Source organism: Mastigoproctus giganteus, chromosome 14 (genome assembly GCF_048544385.1).
Source record: "Mastigoproctus giganteus isolate SK-2022 chromosome 14, ASM4854438v1, whole genome shotgun sequence".
NCBI lineage: Eukaryota > Metazoa > Arthropoda > Arachnida > Uropygi > Thelyphonidae > Mastigoproctus > Mastigoproctus giganteus.
In genome coordinates this window covers 119,246,421-119,268,164 of record NC_143588.1, presented here as the reverse complement: position 1 = coordinate 119,268,164, position 21,744 = coordinate 119,246,421, and the positions used below count along the sequence as shown (strand labels likewise).

General features: G+C 38.6%; 1 protein-coding gene across 1 annotated transcript in view; it reads left to right on the top strand.

The window, feature by feature from the left end:
• LOC150075680 (solute carrier family 22 member 13-like) overlaps positions 1 to 21,744 on the top strand; it is an 88,127-nt gene that overhangs the window by 47,673 nt on the left and 18,710 nt on the right. The window contains exons 5-6 of the mRNA XM_090389282.1: positions 227 to 353; positions 20,248 to 20,384. Of these exons, the coding sequence (XP_090245408.1) occupies positions 227 to 353; positions 20,248 to 20,384 (264 nt within the window). The remainder of the gene's footprint in view (positions 1 to 226; positions 354 to 20,247; positions 20,385 to 21,744) is intronic.

Here is a 21,744-nt window from a genome sequence, read left to right as displayed (position 1 = left end):
TAATTTAATTTTAAGTTTTATTTAAGGTCACTCTACAAACAAAATCTCTCACTTGTGAATATTTAAAATTTGAGTGAATATCAGTTAGAAAATTATTTTAATAACTAGCTGTTTTTCTTCCTTTCTTTTTTAAACTTCCCCTTCCATCACAATAAATAAGCCGCGCAATTAAAAGTTGAAAGCTCATAGAGTATTTTTTGTTTTCAAATAATAAATATATTTATAGTTTCATCCCCGAATCACCTCGCTGGCTTTTTGCCAGAGGGCGCACTGAAGACACAGTCTCGTTAATTCACAAGATTGGTCGCGTTAACAGGAAGGAAGTAACCAAGGATAGAATTTTACAGTTACTAGTAAGTGTTTTCCATTTTTTATCTGTATTTATTTATGAAATTTCTTCGTTATTTTTCTTTTTATTTCTTTTTAAAATTAAAATCTCTGTTGAATGTTAAATCGCACCTCATGCGTTAAGCCTGTAGAAAACCAGAAACCTGTAGAGGAAAGAAGAAAATCAGGCCATTTATTCGATGTAATTTAAGAAATACAAATATATATATATATATATATATGTGTGTGCGTAAAGAAAATTCAGTTGTAGTATTGCATTTAAATTATTATTAATTTTAATTCTATTAAAAGAACTTTGGCTTGACAGGTTTCTTTAGAATTTCGAAACTGCTCCAAATATTCTGTTTATTTGTTGTATCAAGAAAGAGAGCAGTTTAGATAAGTTTTTGATCGTTTTTATTTATTTTTGTTAAAATCGTATATTAGAGAGAACAACTCTAGTTTGAAAGCCATATTCGATACTGTAATATTTTATTTAGAAAACAAACCAAAGCGAACAGTAATAGGTGTTGCCTACTTGATACTGTATAGGAAAAGCGCACAACTTATTACGTCGTGATATGCTGGTATAACATAATTATTTCAGTTACGATGTGAAATACGTCATGCTTAAGTGGAACAACCACGTGGTTATTTTCGAAATATATTGTCATTAATTTTGAGATCTACTGATACTGCTATTGCGTATCATGATACGTTTGTACTGTTTTATAGTGAGTTAATATTTTATTTCGATTTTGACATCAATAAACTGCATATCAAACATCCTAAAAGTTTTCTGATTGTGTTATTTTTGTGAATTTGAGAATGCCGGTTCCGAATATTGCTTTACTTTTTGTATTGCAATTATGGTTTGCCAGAAATGAAAGAAAAGTAAATACCCACAAGGAATCCGAGCATCTAGCAGTCCTCACAGGCATCCCATTTATTCTTGTCACGCTTGATATTCTGTGAACAAGTGATTTACATTTTCGTAGTCTCCTTTAATACGAAAATCGATGGGTGTGTATTCCCACCTTCTTTCAACACTATTCTTGATCTGTCTGTGGAAAGATGCTACTGGATTGCGAATAATACCTTTCATAGAGAGCAATAAAATCAAAAAGAATTCTTCGACAGTGTAAAAACGTGCATAAGTGACGTCTTTTTTTCTGTGTGCTGAAGTCTTGCAGCTGGAATCCAGTGGATTCTACTCTTTTTAAATAATATGCCAGCTGCTCTGCGTTAGATCTAATTAGACCCAAGTCCCTCACAAAATCATCCAATTTTTGCTGATTAGGGAAATGTGGAGCTTTACTAGACCAAGCTTCTGAGGTGCAGTCCCGCTTATTCGCTTGGTTCATCATCCAATTCTGGAGAAGTTTCTGAAGGTGGATTGGGAATTGGCAGGTCTTCGTTGTACATAGCATGGGAGAAACGGAGGTTGTTGTATTGGGATACACGATAGATTTTTGTTCCGCTGACTTTTGAACTTAGCTATGCCTACCGTACAAAATTTTATGGGCTCCCTTCATATTCGAGGTATACAAAGCCATACATTTACGTCTACCATGAAACCATGCTTCTAACGTTGACTTGAAACTGCTGCATCAAAAAATAAAGTGTCCACAACTTGTCTTGATCACCCACAGGCTTTTTTGGTTATTTTGGTTTTTTTTTAGGAGCATTAGCAACTAAGGCCATATTGCTCTGGGATATGCGGTGGTCATTCCTTGACCTTTCCGCATCCTCCGTATTTGGTGGTGACGGGCTCGAACCCCGGTGTAATCAAGAAGCGTGTGCTACGCACTGCTGCTCCTTCCCACCTGGCTACGGAGGCGCCTCACCCACAGGCATTCCAAATTATGTTTCGTATGCATTGCAAAACTTGGTACCACCAACGATGTTATATTTCACACACTTCAGACCTATATAATCTCCACAAACTTAGCAGTCTAGAGATAAATTACTCCTTAGTTTATAAACCGAAAAAAAAAAATAATAATAATAAAAATAAAAATTTAATATCATAAAAACAGAAAACAAAAAAAAAAAAAAACCAGAAAATTTTCAGTCTCCTCCAAAAAATAACGAAAATATTTTTTCCTTTAGAATACCCTAAGATGACAGCATAAAAAACGAAAATTTAACTAGGTTTATTGTAACTGGTGGGATTCAAGTTCGTCAAGTGTTGTGATTAAAAACGATGAATTACGCCATGCGAACCTCTCAACTTGAATCACCTTTCAACCAAATGAAGCAAACATTATTAATTGTCCCGTATCTTTCGAAACCTCTCCACTGTCTGCCCCAAAGACTTCTTTCATTTTTGCTACGTGCGTTTTCTATAGATATTTTCGTGGCAAAAGGTCTTGTGAAGTCGCATCTGTAATTCCACATGCGAATTCACATGCGGCTTCCGAACCAGTCCGAACACGTGCCTTAACTAATCAATATCCATTCACTGTTCTCGCTCTAACATTTCAAGGATAAGATTATTGGAAATGACATCTAGCCAAAAATCGAATCTCATCTATTACGTAAGATAAATTTAGGCAATGTTTCCCAAATGTAGCCGAAAGTCCAATTTGGTACCTTGTGAAGAATCTTCCAATGATGTTCAATGTTTGCTGGATGATCTCTAAGAGGAGTTTTTGACCTCAAATCCAGCAATCTATTTCCAGCAATCAATTTGGAGATTTTTTAGTTAAAAATATCTTCACGTTTACTCTAAAACAGTGCGCAGACTCTGAGTGTCATCCACCTATTTTCATATCACCATCAACACAACATACCTTTGTAAATCTGGTTTTCATACACTTGTGGATATAAAAAGAAAGCAGAACAACAGGTTCGTGCTGAAAGTGAACTAAGTTGTGCTTTGTCTCCACAAGGTTGAATCCAAAACTTATGATAGACAAGCAGCCTCAATACTCAGATTAGTAATAATTGGCGCGTATGTTTAATGTCAAAGATTTGGAGATAAAAATAAATATTTTCTAAATATCTATTTTGATTTTTTTATTTTGCTTTTCTAAATATTTATTTTGAATTTTTTACCATTGCTTTCATTTATTTTCACTCATTCTGAAATTCGAAATCAGTTTGATGACATAGAACATGTCATCATGATGTTAAAATTGGTAGAGTAGTTAATGATCACTGTCAAGCTGAGCTCCTTCAGAGAGATCTAGATAGACTTCAGGAATGGTCAGAAAAATGGCAGCTATGCTTTAATCCAACAAAGTGTAAGGTATTACACCTGGGAAACAGTAATCCCAAAAAAACTTATTCACTTGGTGGAGTTCAACTAAACCCAGTACTGGAGGAAAGAGATTTGGGTGTTACGATACGGTCAGACGTGAAATTCTCTGAGCATTGTAAACAGGTTGCAAGGAAGGCCCATGGTGTCCTATCGATGATCTATCGAACTTTTGCAAGTAGAGATAGGGACGTGATAATCCCATTATATAAGGCTTATGTTAGGCCATACTTGGAATACTGTGTTCAAGTATGGAGACCGCACCTAAAGAAAGACATCGAGCTTCTTGAAAGGGTGCAGAGAAGGGTAACTCGCCTGGTGAGATCGGCAAAAGGGCGTCCTTATGAAGAAAGACTTCGAATATGTGGGTTGCAGAGTTTGGAAACTAGACACCTTAGAGGAGATTTGATTGAGGTATTTAAGGCTCTGAGAGGCATCAGTAAAATGAATGAGGACGAAATTTTCAAGATTATAAATGATGCTAGAACTAGTGGACATAAATTTAAGTTACGGGGGGGAAATGTTTAGATTGGACTGCAGCAAGTTTTATTTTAGCCAGCGAGTTATAAATTACTGGAATAAGTTGCCTTCATGGGTGGTAGAGGCCGACAGTTTGGGGAAATTCAAAGGTCATCTGGATAGTACTTTCGGGTAAGGAAAGCGCATAGGATGATAGGTTTAATTTCCTTTTTTTTTTATTAATTATTATTATTTAGTTATTTATTTATTTATTTTTTTTTTTTTTTTGGCTGGTGCAAGCCATAAGCCATAGGCTTTCTTGCACCATGCTGCCGTTACTAATACTAATACTAACATATCACAGGACTCACTATGAACAGAGATGAATTTGATAAAGCAAATGGCGTTACTAAAGTACATGGGAGATGAAACAAAAACTGTGCTATATGAATTAATTACGCAAATATATGAAACAGGAATAATATCGGAAGATTTTACAAAATCAGTTACTCGAATATCTAAAAAACATAATGCCAATAAATGCGAACAGTTCAGAACAAAAAGCCTTGTCTTATATGGCAACAAAATGCTGCTGAAAATAATACAAAGTAGAATAGACCCTAAAATAGACTAATCTCAATGAAGACCAATTCGGTTTTAGGGAAAAAAGGGTATAGGAGAGGCAATATTATGCTTAAAGTATATCTCTCTATACGTTAAAAAAGTTTTCCTACTAGTGATATTTATTCGAGCTAATGGGAGAAGAGGCCGGGGAAATTACGTCACTACAAATGCACAGATAAATAATTACATTGTTGTCTTCCATTGAAAGACAACTGCCTCCATAACGTTCACCAACCTCGTGCATGTGTCTCACTCTGTAATAAATGACCACGCACATTTGATGTTTCATTGTAATGTCAGCTGATGAAGGGACCTGATATAATTTATGTTTTTGTATATATTTTAAATATTTGTATAGTTTGTAAATATTTTAGTCCTGCTCTTTCAGTTGCAACAGTATTCCGCATACATTATATCATGGAACGCGAAGCAAAAGGCCTTTTCCTAAGTGACCTATGTAAACGCAGGTAAATAATTACATAGTGATATTTATTCCACCTTGAGAATGCCACGTGGTGGAGGTGGGGTAGCCAATGGGAGAAGAGGGATGCGGGTCACTCGGTACAAGTGAGCAGGGAAATTATGTCACTAGAAATGCACTGGTAAATAATTACATAGGTCATTTCCTGATAAAGCGGTAAGGCGCCACCTGTGGTTTTTCACATCTGCACCATCAGTACTCTTGTGATGAATATAGAACCTCTGTAAAGGCCAGAAAATTGTTGTGTTGCATGCGTAGTTTAGTGTTGGGTTTTGTTATTTGATTCTTGGCCGCAGAGCCTCTAGTGGAACTCCACGTTACCCGCCACCACCACTGGGAGGTGAGCCAGGCTGTCGACAGTACTCTGGCTGTTCTCCATCAGGGGTCGCCTGAGCTTCCTGACGGAGAACAAAAGAAAAAAAAGCATGAATGAGGGAGATAGCTGAAGGATGGGAGTAAAAAGGGGGAGAAAGAACATCAGTGCGTTTCGATAGGTGTGTCTTTTATGCCGAAAAGATTTGACTTTCTCCGTCATACCTCTACATTTTACGTAGAAAGCGTGCGCGGGGGTTGGCGAGCAAAGAAAGCAGAGGGCGAAGCCCCTTAGTTATAATTAATAAAGGATTTGAAATTGGCTAAGAAACTTATATTTGCTCTATAGGCCTAGAATAGGCATTTGATAAAGTTCATTTGAATATAATGTTCAATGGTTTAGAAAAAATTACGTTGATCTGAAAGATATAAAGACGTTACACAAACTACTGTATATAAGAACCAAAAGAGAATTATTATGAAAGGGAAAAAAGAAGAAATAGCAGTTATAAAGGTTTATATATAGAAAATGCGATTCAGGAAACAAAGGAAGGAAAGAATGGAATAAAAGTTAATGAAGAAAGAACGTTGTGTTTTCTATTTGTTGATGACATTTCAATTATTGCCCAAGATGGAAATAAACTTAGAAAAATTCTGGAAACTATGAATAATAATTTTGAAAAATATAAAATGAAAATAAACACGGGAAGACAAAAATAATGGTTGCACACAAAGAATCAAACAATACAACAAACATAAAATTAGGATGGAACAAATTAAAAAATACAAATACCTTGGCAGTACTGTAACAGAAGATGAATGTGTAGAGAAGATTTCAAAACTGGAATTGGAATAGCCAAGACTCAATTGAATAAAATGAGAAGAATACTAGTCAGTAAAATGAATCTAAAGCTCAGAAAGGGATTAAGAACGTATATTTGGAGTACTGCCCTATATAGGGAGAGACCCGAACACTTGGAAAAGAAATAAAAAGTCTGGAGGCTTCTGAAATAAGGTGCTGGAGACGCGTGCTAAAAATAAAACGGAAGGACAGAAAAATAAATAATGAAGTTCGGGAAGATATCGGCTGGCCAAGAACCCTCATCAAGACTAAGAATCAGAGAAAAAAGGGGATCGCACATTTATTAAGACACGAAAGCTTAACAAAAAGAATTTTAGAGGGAATGATGGAAGAGAAAAGAACAAGAGGACGCGTACGGGAAAGCTATATTAAACAACTAAGAAAAGTACAGGAATACATTCTTACTAAGAGACAGAGGTTGAAGGCTAACAACGAAGAATGGAAGGAATTGCTGTAGACTACCAGTCACAAGACAGGCAACTTCAGAAGAAGAATTAATTTCAAATAAAATTATCGAAGACAGATTTGAAGCGGCGTGCGACTTTTATGATTTTCAAAAGGGGTCGCATGGGTTAAAAAAAAAGGTTGAAAAACACTCCAGAAGTAACCTTCAGCATAAATTTAAAAAAGATCAACAAAAAGAAGGCCTCTCTCGCGGGTAGCACGGTACACATAAGCATCCCCCCCCCCCACACACACACACCAAGTGAAAAGCCCAGGTTCGAATTTGGGGCGAAAGATATGTAACAAGTGTAATATTCTATATATTAGTGAGATACTAGTCATACATATTTCTATGAAAGCGGGAATTTGTGTCTGGCCACAACTGGTCGGTTGTCGTAGGATTTCGGGCGCATCAGCAACATAGGTCATATTGCGCCGTATATAGTCTGTAAGTTGCGTGCGTTCTGTCGTCAATTTGCTGTATGCTGGTCGAAAAACCCGATTTACCGGGAGGAAAAACCACTCTATCTCTCCTGAGACCCGCTAACTTAGCCACGTTGTCAAAAAGACCCATAAAAATTCATCGCGCCGTTGACACGATTCGAACGCGGGTCTTTTCCATCAGGTGTGGACAGGATGGTGATTATACCAACTATGTTACTCATTAGAACGGCCAAAATGGTTTAATTAATACTATTGTAGCCGCACAATTTCGGAAAAATAAAAATGGTTCTGAAAAACAAATGAGACCCAGGTCACGTATTTCCTTGCGAATAATTGCGATAATATAACTACATTATTAATATCTTTATTGCAGGCAGTGATTGGATGTACGATTGCCTGATGCAATAATACCCACAACAGCGAAAATGCTAGGGGTTTACCATGAAATAACTAATACAGGAATAATGACATACATAATTGTTATCTATGCAATTATATATAATTATATATTGAATACTAAAAAATGGCTAAAAGCCGGTTAGGTTTATGTTAGGTCCACGCTCTTTTGGAGTTCTTAAGACAATTGCTTGTTACTAACCGCCTGACTACATCGTTTGAAAAACTGGAACTGCTTTTAGTCGTAAAAAATTTAGCTACTTTATCAGAGGAAATGAAGCGATGGAAATTGGATTTTAGTGGTTCGTTGAAACATACTGCGCATGTCATTTTATTTTATCTTTGTCCCCACCCGATGTTAAAAACGCATATATATTACTGGCCAAAATATTACAGATTCTGTCGTACATACATTGGTGAAAAAAGAAAACATATTCAAATCAAGGAAACACCGGCTGGATATACACTGCCCTACCATTAATTTCCGGACAGCTGCCTCTAGACAAAAAAAAAAAAAAAAAAAAAAAAAAAAAGAAGCTTTTATTGTGTCATTTAATATTTTATGCTGAAATATTTTGCTTTTATGACGGCCTTCAATCTTCGCGGCATACTCTCACCCAGCTTTTTATAAATATCACGTGATATGTTCCTCCACTCGGCCTTTAACGCAGCCTTGTTCTTTTGGCGATCTCGATAGGGTTCAGATCAAAATTCTGGGCTGGCCAATGCAACTTTTCCACATCCATGTCCTCAAATTACTCTGCTACGACCCGAGCATTATGGCATGTCGCGTTGTCTTGTTGATACAGGTATGGGCCTTTCCCGAAGTATTGCCATAATGTTCGAAGTGCATAATTGTCCAGACTGTCCTGGTATTGCACAGCATTCATGGTTTTGTTAATAACGACTAATGGGATCAAGCCAAACCATGAATGGAGCTCCATACCATGACACTGCCTCCACCAAACTTCGTTGTTGGGAGGATACAATCAGGAAGGAACTGTTCCCCTGGCATTCGCAACACCCAGAGACGGCTATCAGACTGGTAGAGTGCGAAACTCGACTCGTCTGTCCATTGGACTGTCTGTTTTCCACTGCTCTACAGAATTCGCGCTCCCTACACCATGTTAATTGGCGTCTAGCATTTGTTGAGGTGATCAGTAGCTTGTGAACAGTACGACCATTTTAACCCATATCATGGAGTGTCGTCCTTCGTATTGTACTAGTGCTGACATTAGTTCCAATACTCTCACAGAGGATTTGTGTGACTCGAGACAATGGAAAATTACGATTTGTGCGAATAGTTCTTGGCAGAATTCTCTTGTCCCGTTCTGTTAGTTTTCTGGGTTTACCGGACCGGTTTTTGGCACATTCAGTCCCATTCCTCATCAATTTGCATATGACGTCACTAACCGTTGACCTAGGGATCCCCAGAATAACGGCAATGTCTCGTACGGAACACTTGTTTATCTAACGTCCCACTATCATTCCACATTGGAAGTCTCTTAATTCTGTTGAACGTGTCATCTTGCATGCCCACTTTTCCAATTGTCTGTTCAAAGCCCAGTGTGCATATTTATAACAGGTTCTTCATAGGACCTGTTTCCGCATCCATGGAGGGGGTGTCCGGATATTAATGGAAGGGCGGTGTAAAGGTATAGTGTATAAATCTAAAAGTTATATAAAAGAAAATTGTATACAACCAACTTGAACAATGATGGTTATGATGTAAAAGAAAATTGCTTTATTAAGCGTTTTTCTTTCCTCTTAAATAACCGTAAGTTTACATCAAATTTAAGCACTTCTCTTGTTCTCCCCATATTTGAATTTTCATCCCCATATGAAACTCACATTCCCCTAACATCATAGAAAAATTTCAGCAATACAAACTACCTTAAAACACTAATATGTATTTTAAGGTATTAAAATACATATTACTTAGACTGTACGTTTAATTTAATAGTAATCTTCATTATTCTTACTTAGCCAAATGACATTTTTAATGAAAACTCCAAACACGAAAGGTATTAGACTACAATGAAAAAGTAGAGGGGATAAATGAGGAAATGCAGAAGTTCATTCTGTGAGTTTGGAGTTCGACAATGAATGGATGCTAATTGAGTTTTTTTTTTTTTTTTTTTTACTTTAAAAACCCCAAACACGAGAGGTATTAGAACCTATAGTACTTAGTACGGTGCTTGGGTTGGAGATTGAGAAGACGAAAGAAGATATTTGTTAACATTAGACTTGAACTTCTACAGACTGTAATTTTCAGGAAATATGTATGAAGCAAGGTTGTTCCAGAAAACGGCAGTTGAATGAATAAACGAGGAAGATGAAAAGTTTGTTCTGTGAGTTTGAAGTTGGACAGTAAATGGATGTTGGCTGGTGGCGGCACGTGTTAGGACTGTTTTGAAAGAGAGAGCGGGAATTATAGAAGCCAATTCAGAAGATCAGTGCCCGTGGAAGTATCTGTAGAAAAGACATGCAGCAGAAACAGAACGTCTATGAGACAGACAGTGGAGAGACTCTGTTAGAGATGAGTCATTAATTAACCTAACTGCCCTCTTTTGAATATAATCTAGAAGCCTGAAAGAGGTTTTAGGGGCACCACCCCAGGTGTGGGAACGATATTCCATGGTAGGGCGGATTTTCGATTTGTACAGAGTAAACAGCTGTTTGGAAGAAAATAACGCCGAGAGCGAAAGAGAAAACCAAGTTTTTCAGATGCAGAGGAAGCAATATTTGTAATGTGCTTGTGTCAAGAGAGATTAGAAGTCAGGGTAATCCCCAAAAGAGATATATCATTTTGCCTAGAAATGGGAGTGTCACCAAAGATAAGCATAGGAGCAGGAGAATCCTTTTCGGAATGGTGGGTGGAGTTTTACCAAGATCATTAATACATGAGATGGAATAAAAATGGGATGCAAGCACGTCAGCTTTATCCTTGGCTGAAGTGACAATAGAACGATCTGGTTTTAACAGAAGTGGAAGCAGAAAACGGCAAAAGTAGCAGCCAATAGCTTTGGGAAGAGAACAGAATGCTCGGCTACCATTAGGGCAAGAAGCAAGTTCAAGTTTTCTACACTTAGCCTGTTCAAAATCTAGTTTGGACTGATTAATAACTGCTTTACAATTGTTGCGAGGTCTGCTGTAGGCAGAAATTGATATTGAAGAATTGGAAACAACCCAATTACGATATGCAACATTTTTTCTTGAACAGCCTTAGCACATTTATTGGAAAACCAAGGTTTAGATAAAGGACGATATTTTAATGTGGAGTGTGGAATAAAGGTTTTCATTCCTACAAGAATAATTTCAGTGACACGATCTGAGCAAACGTTGACATCTGGAGTTTTGAAACAGTAATCCGACCAAGTAAAAGAAGAAAAGCAATCTCGCTGGTCATCCCATTTTGCATTCTTGTAATGTCAAACAACATGAGGTTGGGAATAGCCATGAGATAAACGCTCCATTGGGAAAAAGACAATCACCAAGTTGTGATCTGAGGTGTCTAATGGACCACTCACTTCGACCGTGTACTTAGAAGGGTTGTTTGTGAGAAAAAGATCAAGGGCTGTATGTTTAGGATTGTCCGGTATTCTGGTGGGTAAATGAACAATCTGTGCAAGGTCATTAGTAATTGCAAAATCCACAGCATCACGACCAGCTGGGTCGGTGTGATTAGAAAACGGAAGCCAGCTGAAGCCTCTGACAGGGGATATCGGAACGGACATGTGCACAAGTACCACCTTTGAGACGAAAGGAATCATACAGCGAATAATTTGGGCAACTGAGATGAGCGGTAGTGGAATCAACCGATAACTGAGATTCTGTCAGAAAAAGTTTGGGGTTTGGCAGACTGCAAGTGGAAGTGGACATCGTTGAGACTAGAATTGAGAACACGTATATTTGTGAAATGAACTAGGAAGTGTTTGGGAGGTTTAGATATTTTCGCAGATAAGTTTGCTCTATTAGTTTGAAAATTCATGGTATATTCAATAGTAAGAAAAAGTGGGAGGGGGGGACATGCTGTATTAAGTAATGAAATTTTGGGATATGGCGTACACATGGTAAGAATATACCTAGATCCTTGACTTAACGTGGCCTCGACAATGCCTCCCACTTACACACTACTCCATCCAGTCACTATCTGGCAGAGTATAGATATATATTATATATAGATTTATATACAAGATTATATACAGTTGTATAGACATTATCATATATGTATATATATCCATTCTATATAATGGTAATCAAGGTACTGTGTGTGTGTGTGTGTGTGTGTGTTTGCCTGTGTATTCTTATATCGGGGTGGCTCCTAGGCGTTAGCCCATCTCCACCTTTGTACTCTGTTAGGGTACAGAAACTCTGCATAATGGGCGTGAAAAGTGTTAGTGTATGTGTGTAAATATTAATGTGTGTTGTTTTGTTTGTGTCAGGCTGTTATGCTAGCAGAGTGCAGCCAACGTATGGGCAGCTGCTGCCTGGTGGCCATCCCTAGCACCGGGCCTCGGTCAACAGTCATCCTGTACCGGTGTAATTACCACCGAAAATCTCGCACCTGCCAGAGGTAGTGCAATACTGGCGGGTGCTTACCAATAGGCCGGCCGCTAGTGTACTATCTAGCTGCCGGCCTGCGAACAACGTTTTAGAGCTGTACCCCGAAATGTAAGGAAGTTTGGATCTCGCCATGGTTTTCATCATAACCTCAAAAGACATCAATCATACTGACCGGAACTTATCTCTGGAGATTAAACGCTTCCACCGCTTCAAGCCTCCAAACGCAAAGTGGTGGTATTGCACCGGTTGACGGGACTTATGTACCAACTAGAGGTGCCTAATGGACCACTCACTTTGACACGTGTTCGGACTGAGTTTAAAATACTGGGGGAATTATAGATGCCAGTTCAGAAAAACATTGCTGCAAATATCTATAAAAAGGCATCTAGCGAAAACAGAAGTCTATGTGACAGAGAATGGAGATACTTTTTTTTTTTTTTTTTTTTTAATGTAAACCCCAAACACGAGAGGTATTAGAACCTATAGTACTTAGTACTGTGCTTGGGACGAACTTGCAAGAGGCATGATTGCCTTCTTGCAAGTTCCTCCCAAGGAGCTTTTAAATGGAGTCTAGAAACTTGAGAGAGATTTTTGGGACCACCACACTCATGGGAACAATATTTCATGGTAGGACGTTTGTGATTTGTATACCATGAATAGTTGTTTAGAATAAGGGTAACGCCGAGAACGAAAAAGAACACCCAATTTTTTAGATGCAAAGGAAGCAATATTTGTGATGTTTTTATGCCAAGAGAGATTAGAAGTCAGGGTAATCCCCAATAGAGATATGTGGTCTTGTTAAGAAATCACAGTGTCATCGAAGGTAAGCAGAGGAGCGAAGAATTCTTTTTGAGAGATATAAAACAGGATTGAGATTTAGAAAGTTTTTGAAATTTAACTAAGTTATCTTTGCTTCATTAGAGAATTATCCGAAGATTCAAAATTTAAGGAATTGGTTGTGGATATTCGATTACTTGAAACAGAAGGAAGCCCAGGGTTTGGGAACAGTGCCATCAGGACCTTCAACTTTCTTGATATGAAGATTGTTCAGAATTCTTCTAACATCTTTCTGTCCGAGGACCATGAAGCCTCTTTTAAAACGTAGACATATGCAAGGATTAAAATTTAACAGTAAAATTGTAAAGAGTCATTGTAAAAATTTTACCCTTTTATCAAAGATCTATTTCGAGATTATAGTCGAAGTATTCCTAATAGTGTAACGTTCGATTTATAGTTTAGAACTGATCTGTACCGGTAAACATAGCCCACTGTATAATCTGTTACGTTTATACTTTATAAAATACGTATATTTTATACCAGTACTAACAAAGTAGATCCGTTCATTAATCATTTGAATTTTGAAAAAGTTGGTAAATGTGTATTTTTTTTTTTTTTTTTTTTTTTTATGGGAACCCCAAACACGAGAGGTATTAGAACCTATAGTGCTTAGTACCGTGCTTGGGTTGGAGGTTGAGAAGACGAAAGGAGATATTTGTTGACATTGGACTTGAACTTCTGTAGATTGTAATTTTCAGAAAATACGTATGAAGGAAGGTTGTTACAGAAAACGGCAGTTGAATGAATAAATGAGGAAGATGAAAAGTTGGTTCTGTGGGTTTGAAGTTGGACAGTAAATGGATGTTGGCTGGTGGCGGCACGTGTTCGGACTGTTTTGAAAGAGAGAGCGGGAATTATAGAAGCCAATTCAGAAGAACAGTGCCCATGGAAGTATCTGTAGAAGAGGCATGCAGCAGACACAGTACGTCTATGAGAAAGCGAGTGGAGAGACTCTGTTAGAGATGAATCATTAATTAACCTAACTGCCCTCTTCTGAATGGAATCAAGAAGCCTGAGAGAGGTTTTGGGGGCACCACCCCAGATGTGGGAACAATATTCCATGGCAGGGCGGATTTGCGATTTATACAGAGTGGGCAGCTGTTTGGAAGAAAAGTAACGCCGAGAGCGAAAGAGAAAACCAAGTTTTTTAGATGCAGAGGAAGCAATATTTGTAATGTGCTTGTGCCAAGAGAGATTAGAAGTCAGGGTAATCCCCAAAAGAGATATATCATTTTGCCTAGAAATCGGAGTGTCACTAAAGATAAGCATAGGAGCAGAAGAATCCTTTTTGCGAGATATAAGACAAGACTGAGTTTTAGAAGGGTTGAAATCAACTAAGTTGTCTTTGCCCCACTGGAGAATTACCTGAAGATCGGAATTTAAGGAATTGGCAGCAGATTTTCGAGAACTTGAAGCTGATTGAGCAGGACAAGGTTTCTCAAAATGGAAAGTTGAATGCAATGTGCTATCATCGGCAAAACTATGGATAGGATTTCCAGTCAATGGAAGAAGGTCATTGATATACAAGAGGAAAAGAGTGGGGGAAAGAACTGAACCTTGGGGGACACCGGCATTAGTGGAGAAGTTAGAAGACAGAGAGCCATCTACCATCACCCTCAGTGAGCGATCAGAGAGAAAACTGGATAACCAATTACTAAAAACAGTTGGCAAACCATAAGATGGAAGCTTGTTTAGAAGACCTTTATGCCAAACACGATCAAAAGCCTTTGAGATGTCAAGAGCAACTACTTGTGTTTCACCGAACCTTTCCATTGAATTAGTCCATAAATGGGTAACATAAGCCAGAATATCACCAGTGGATCGACACTGACGGAATCCATACTGGCGATCGTTGATCAGACGGAAGGTTTCTAGGTAGTTTAAGAGTTGGCGGTTAATTGATTTCTCCATTACTTTAGAAAGAGTAGAAGTAATTGCAATGGGACGATAATTGGATGGGAGGGATTTGTCACCCTTTTTAGGAACTGGCTGGATATGAGCAAATTTCCAAGCAGAAGGAAAAACACCTTTGGAATAAGAAAGTGAAAAAAGGCGGCAAAGAATAGGAGTAAGTTCAGGAGCACAGGTTTTCAGAACAAGTGGAGAAATACCATCAGGACCTGGAGCTTTCTTAGCATCAAGATTCATCAAAATCCTTCTGATATCCTTTTGACGGAAGACCACAGGAGGCATTGAATGGAGCGTGTTGGGAATGGCGGGAGGTGTTTTACCAAGATCATTAATACATGAGCTGGAAGAAAAATGGGATGCTAGCAGGTCAGCTTTATCCTTGGCTGAAGTGACAACAGAACCATCTGGTTTGGACAGAGGTGGGAGCAGAGATGGGCAAAAGTTGCGGCCAATAGCTTTGGCAAGAGACCAGAATGCTCGGCTACCATTAGGGCAAGAAGCAAGTTTTCTACTCTTAGCCTGTTCAAACTCTAGTTTGGATTGATTAATAACTGCTTTACAATTGTTGCGAGCTTTGGTGTAGGCAGAAAATGAAACTGAAGAATTAGAAACAAGCCAATTACGATATGCAACATTCTTCTCTTGGACAGCCTTAGCACATTTATTGGAAAACCAAGGTTTAGATAAAGGACGAGATTTTAAAGTGGAGTGTGGGATAAAGGATTCCATTCCTGCAAGAATAATTTCACTGACACGATCTGAGCAAACGTTGACATCAGAAGTTTTGAAACAGTAATCAGACCAAGGAAAAGAAGAAAAGAAGTCTCGCAGGTCATCCCATTTTGCATTCTTGTAATGCCAAACAATACGAGGTTGGGAATAGCCATGAGATAAAGGTTCCATTGGAGAAGAGACAATCACCAAGTTGTGATCTGAAGTGCCTAAAGGACCTCTCACTTCGACCTTGTACTTAGAAGGGTTGTTTGTGAGAAAAAGATCAAGCGTATTGGCTGTATGATTAGGATTGTCCGGTATTCTTGTAGGTAAATGAACAATCTGTGCTAGGTCATTAGTAATTGCAAAAGCCTCAGCATCTCGACCTGCTGGGTCGGTGTGACTAGAAAATGGAAGCCAGCTGGAGTTGTGAACGTTAAAATCACCAAGGAAAATTACCTCACTGTTAGGAAAGTTGGACTGGAGAAAGTCAAGTTGCAAAGAGAGGAAGTCAAAGAGCTCCAAGTGATTAGTGGAGTTGGGAGAACGGTAGAGACAACAGATGAATTTGACACAATGAGGTAGAGAGATTTTAAGCCAGAGAAGATCAAAGAGAGGAGATTCCAAATTGCCAAGTCTCTGACAGGGAATATCAGAACGGACATATGCACAAGTACCACCTTTGAGGCGAAAGGAATCATACAGCAAATAATTTGGACATCTGAGATGAGAAGTAGTTGAATCAACTGATAACTGAGATTCAGTCAGAAAAAGTACATGGGGTTTAGAAGACTGCAAGTGGAAATGGACATCGTTGAGATTGGAATTGAGACCACGTATATTTGTGAAATGAATTAAGAAGTCCTTGGGAGGTTTAGATCTTTTCGCAGATAAGCTTGCTCTATTATTTTGACAATTCATGGTGTATTCAATGGTAAGAAAAAGTGGGTGGGACATGCTGTATGAAGTAATGAAATTTTTGGATATGGCGTACATGTGATAAGAATATACCCAGATCCTTGACATAACGTGGCCTCGACAATGCTCCCCGCATACACACTACTCGGACTCCCTCCAGTCACTATCTGGCAGAGTAGAGGTAGCAAGATTATACACTAGCTGATCCGGAAGCCTCCTAGAGAGTTACCAATAGGTTTGGTCCGGTGTACTATCTAGCGGCCGGCCTGCGAACACCGTTTTAGAGCTGTACCCTTGAAATGTAAGGAATATTGGATCTCGCCACGACATTCATCATAAACTCAAAAAACATCAATCATACTGCATGATGCAAGAGATAGGGAAGGGTTGGCCGGAACTTAGCTCTAGAGACTAAACATGGGTTCCACCACTTCAAGCCTCCAATAAGCAAAGTGGTGGTATTTCACCGGTTGATGAGAGTCATCTACCACCTAGTACTGCCTGGTAACATAGAGGGGCGGCGTTCCTCCATGTGGTGTGGGCGCCACACCTCGACCCCTGCTTACGTTGGTTCACACCTGGGTGGTCACCCACCATGTACTTGTGCATGGAGGTTATACCCAGGATTACTAACAGTCCCACCATCGTGAAGGTGCAAGCAGAGGATTTGGCTGTCATAGACCGTCCGGACTTCACCGAAATTGGGTCCACTTGACTTAAGTGTCACCCGAATATCAGTTCCATCAGCGTTTTAGACTCCCAGGTAGCAAGAACAGCTTGTCTGGCATATCTGAGAGAATGTCTGTGACAACCTCAAGGACCATATAATTAAATTTTGTATCTCTTTATGTTACTCTCTTTATATATCTCTTTATGTTACTCTATATATTTAGAAAAATTTCCCAGTTTTACTAATATTAGGAATATTCAATTAATTTCAATTTTCTGCACATCAAATTATATATTGATACAATTGCTTAATATTACATGCTATTTTAAAATAAATATTCTTGTAGTTCATGTAATCGGATTATATCAATACTTATTAATAATTCAAATTCTTTTCTTGTTATATTTAATGCAATGAAATATCCTCTCTTTATTCAATCATTTTATTCGTCACACCATGACATAAACAACATAACCAAAAGTAATAAATAAAGTAAATTTTTAATTTTTGTAATTCAATTATTTATTTAAGTCTTGTTGCAGCAGGACTGGACTGCCCTGGTTTGTATTTTGGAGATTTTAAATTTATAGGTGTGGCAATAAAGTTCCAGACTGATGCTGTTGAAATCATGTTCGATGAGTTTGAAAATAATTGTCGTTCACACTTCCTCCAATAGATGGTAGTACAGAGATAGATTGACCAGTTGCAAGTAACAACCAGTTTCAGTAGTAGCATTAACGTTCCTTTACACGATTTTTCAACGGGGCAAAGAACCAATATCAAATTTTTCTCTAAACTGGGAAAATCTGCTACAAAAACGTATGAAATATTATGCTGGTGAAACATGTTTGAATGGTATGAGTGGTTCGAAACGAACGTGGGGATGTTCGCGATTCCCCAAGAAGCGGAGGTGCATCTACCTCCACTTAAAGATGCATTGCAGGATCATCTAGACAAGACTGCAGCAATAATTCAGACACAGCATGGGTTTGTTAAGGGAAAGTCTTGTCTGACAAATTTGATAGGATATTATGATGTGGTTACAAAGGAACTGGATGCAAAAAATAATTTTGATATCATATATTTGGATTTCAGGAAAGCTTTTGACACTGTTGCGCATGGAAGACTATTGTACAAATTGGAGCAGAATGGTATTAAGGGTAAGTTGCTACAATGGATAAAAGGATGGTTAAGTGGAGAAGACAGAGGGTGGTAATCAATGGGTGTTGCTCTTCGTGGATTAATGTTATTAGTGGAGTCCCACAGGGTTCGGTGTTAAGTCCACTGTTGTTTTGTATATTTATCAATGATATTGATGAAGGTATATCAGGCTTAATGTCGAAGTTTGCAGATGATACAAAGGTTGGCAGGGTTGTTAATGACAGTAATGGCAGTGTGCTACTGCAATAGGATCTAGAAAATTTGGGCAGATGGGCTAAGAAGTGGCAACTGAAGTTTAACCTTGACAAATGCAAAGTACTGCATATGGGTAGAAGTAACCCCAGAGAAACGTACCAACTGTGTGGTACTACACTTAAGGTGGTAGAAAATGAAAAAGACCTGGGAGTAATTGTGCAGTCAGATGTGAAGTTTTCTGAGCAATGCAGACAGGCTGCCAGGGCAGGTCATGGGGTTTTGTCAATGATATATTGGAATTTTGCTAGCAGGGAAAAGGAGGTGATTGTCCCTCTGTATAAGGCAATGATCAGGCCACGCCTTCAGTACTGCGTACAGGTCTGGAGGTCTCATTTTAGGAAGGATGTAGATTTGCGTGAGCGTGTACAGAGAAGGGCAACAAGATTGGTGAGGGGAATGAAGGGATCCTCTTACCAAGAGAGGTTTAAGTTCTGCAAATTGCAGTGGCTGCAGTGGCGATCACCTGCGCGGTGATCTGATTGAAGTGTATAAGGTCTTGAATGGATTGAGCACGCTGAATATTTATCCTTCCACTTGTTCAGATTACGAACCTAAGGGGGCATAAATTCAAATTAAGAAAAGACAGATGTAGAACAGATGTGCGGAAATTTGCCTTTAGCCAGCGGGTGGTTAATTGCTGGAACAAACTTCCATCTGTCGTTGTGGAAGTTGATAGGTTAAATAAATTTAAGGAGGAACTGGACAGGCATTTAGAGGGAATGGTGTGATTTTTTTTTTTTTTTTTTTGGCTGATGCTGCATAAGCTTTCTTGCATCACATGCGACTACTACTACTACTACCTCTCGTAATGAAGACACAGTTGCAAAAGTTCGAGAAATTTTGGCTAGAGATCGTCGTTTGACTCTCAGAATTATGGCTGATATGAATAATGTACGATTAGTCAAATTCTGCACGAATATTTAGGAAAAGGAAAGTCTGTAGGAAAAGGAAGGTCTGTAGGATTTAGGAAAAGGAAGGTAGTGATTGCTTTGAAGAAAAATAAAACCATTTTTGAGCTCTTTCACTTTGTCTTTTATTTTTTTTTATTGCACCAGTTCGGAAACTTTATTGCCACACCTCCTATTTTAACTGAGACAATCTTAAGACAGCCATCCTTGTAATGTAAGGCGTTATTTTTATTTGTGGTCGATTGGAATGTATTATCTCGCGTCATTCACTGTGTTACAAAAATGCCCACGAAACAAATGCAATAACTTAATTATTATCGAAAAGGGAAGAAAGGTATAAATGGTACCAGTTTGAAAATGGAATGTGTAGTATATAAATCAATAATGATTACGACGTAAAACAAGTGTCAAATTCGGTTATCCGAAATGGTCACTATTCATTCAATTCGGATAATCGAGGTTGCATTGTTTCTTGAACCGGCAGGATGCTTCTTAAGTCTTCTGTTTTACAGTAGTGCGTTTGAAAGCAGCAGTTAACGGTTTTTCAGAAGTGTTGCTGGTGTCTGGGGAATTTAAACCCCCTCTCTTCTTAGAATAGTATGAGTTTTTATCTTAAGTAAAAAATGTTCTACCATTCAGAAATTGCACGTGCCCTAATTGCATGCGCAATATTGTGTCTTTAAATGTATTTTGCAGCTTCAAGACGAACAAACGCCCTCCTCTGAAGGAAAGGACAACGCCGAACGTGAAAAGACAGAATCGTCACCTTCGTTGCTATCCTTGGTGCGGACTCCAAATATTCGGAAAAAAACTGTGATTGTTGTTACCTGCTGGTAAGTAGCAAAAGGGGTGGGGGCGGAATTGGCACTCTCCTTGAAAAATGAACGTGGGCAATATACGTGCCGCTTTTACTGCTATTTTGCATTTGAATGAAACAATTCTTCTCTTTGTTTTCAGGACTTATTAAAGTAGTAACTGGTAATGCGATACTGCAGAGCGATGGTAGTTAATAACCTGTTATGTGTTCAGTGTTGTGAAACAGAAAATCATATTTCATGTTTATGCTCATTCTTACGAGATGATTATCGTGCATGGTACGAACTACACAACACGTGACAGAAATGACAGTTTTCGAATGTTTTATTTCTTTTATCTGTTTTATATCCAACTCGCCACTGAAACTGGCCCACAAAGGACTTAGTTAACATCTGGAAACGTGCCTGAGAACAGGTTTCCAAATAACAAAGAAATTGTTACAACTGAAAACAAACCTTTTCGCTTTCTGAAAACGAAGAGCGGTATCAGTATTCGCGGTCCTAACTGTATTTAGAGCCACATACCAAAATCGAAGAGAGGGAGTTCGTCTAGGCGTGGAGGTAAGTGTATCTGTGACATCGCATGACGTGCAGCAGATCAGGGTCTTTACATGTCAAGGAACCTTCAGTTTGATGTGGAATCACGATATTTACAGATCGCTGATAAATGAATAAACCGGCTGATAAGTGAATGAAGTCTATCTAAATAATGCTTGGGAGTTAAATTATTTTAATTCCCAAGCAAAACTGCATTTAAAATTGGACAAAGCACCCGGGACTGATGGAATCTATCCAATTTAACCACTTGGGCAGACCGGGCTAGCCAGGTGGGTAAAGTGCCTGCCTGGCAACCCCAAAGGTCGCGGGTTCGAATCCGGCCTCGGGCTTGGATCACATTAAAATGCAAAAACTTTGGGAGGTGCATTTTTTGCCACAGAAGCTGATGCGCCAACAAATAACAGAAAAAAAATAATAATTAACCACTTGGGGCATTTGAAAAATTTTTACTCCAAGTATGAAGGGTTTGGCTAAGGAGGCTGTTAACATGTTACTTTCTAACACAACACAGTCGATGCTGCAATACGTTGAATCAAGCTGGGAAGAAAGTTTTCTCTTGGGCCGCTAGGAATGTATCCATTACAGTAATAATGTCGCTGTGGGTAGGAAAACGGATGCCAGTCAGGTAATATGTGAAAGTCCGATGGCACTAGATCTGAAGAATATGCGGGGTGGTCCAAGATTTCAGAACCACACTCATGCAAAGCAGCCACAGCACTGACAGAACTGGTCTTCTGAAAGGCCAATCACAGCAACATTCCATCGACATTCAACTATCAACACTCCATCAATATTCAACTAGCAACACTCCATCAGCATT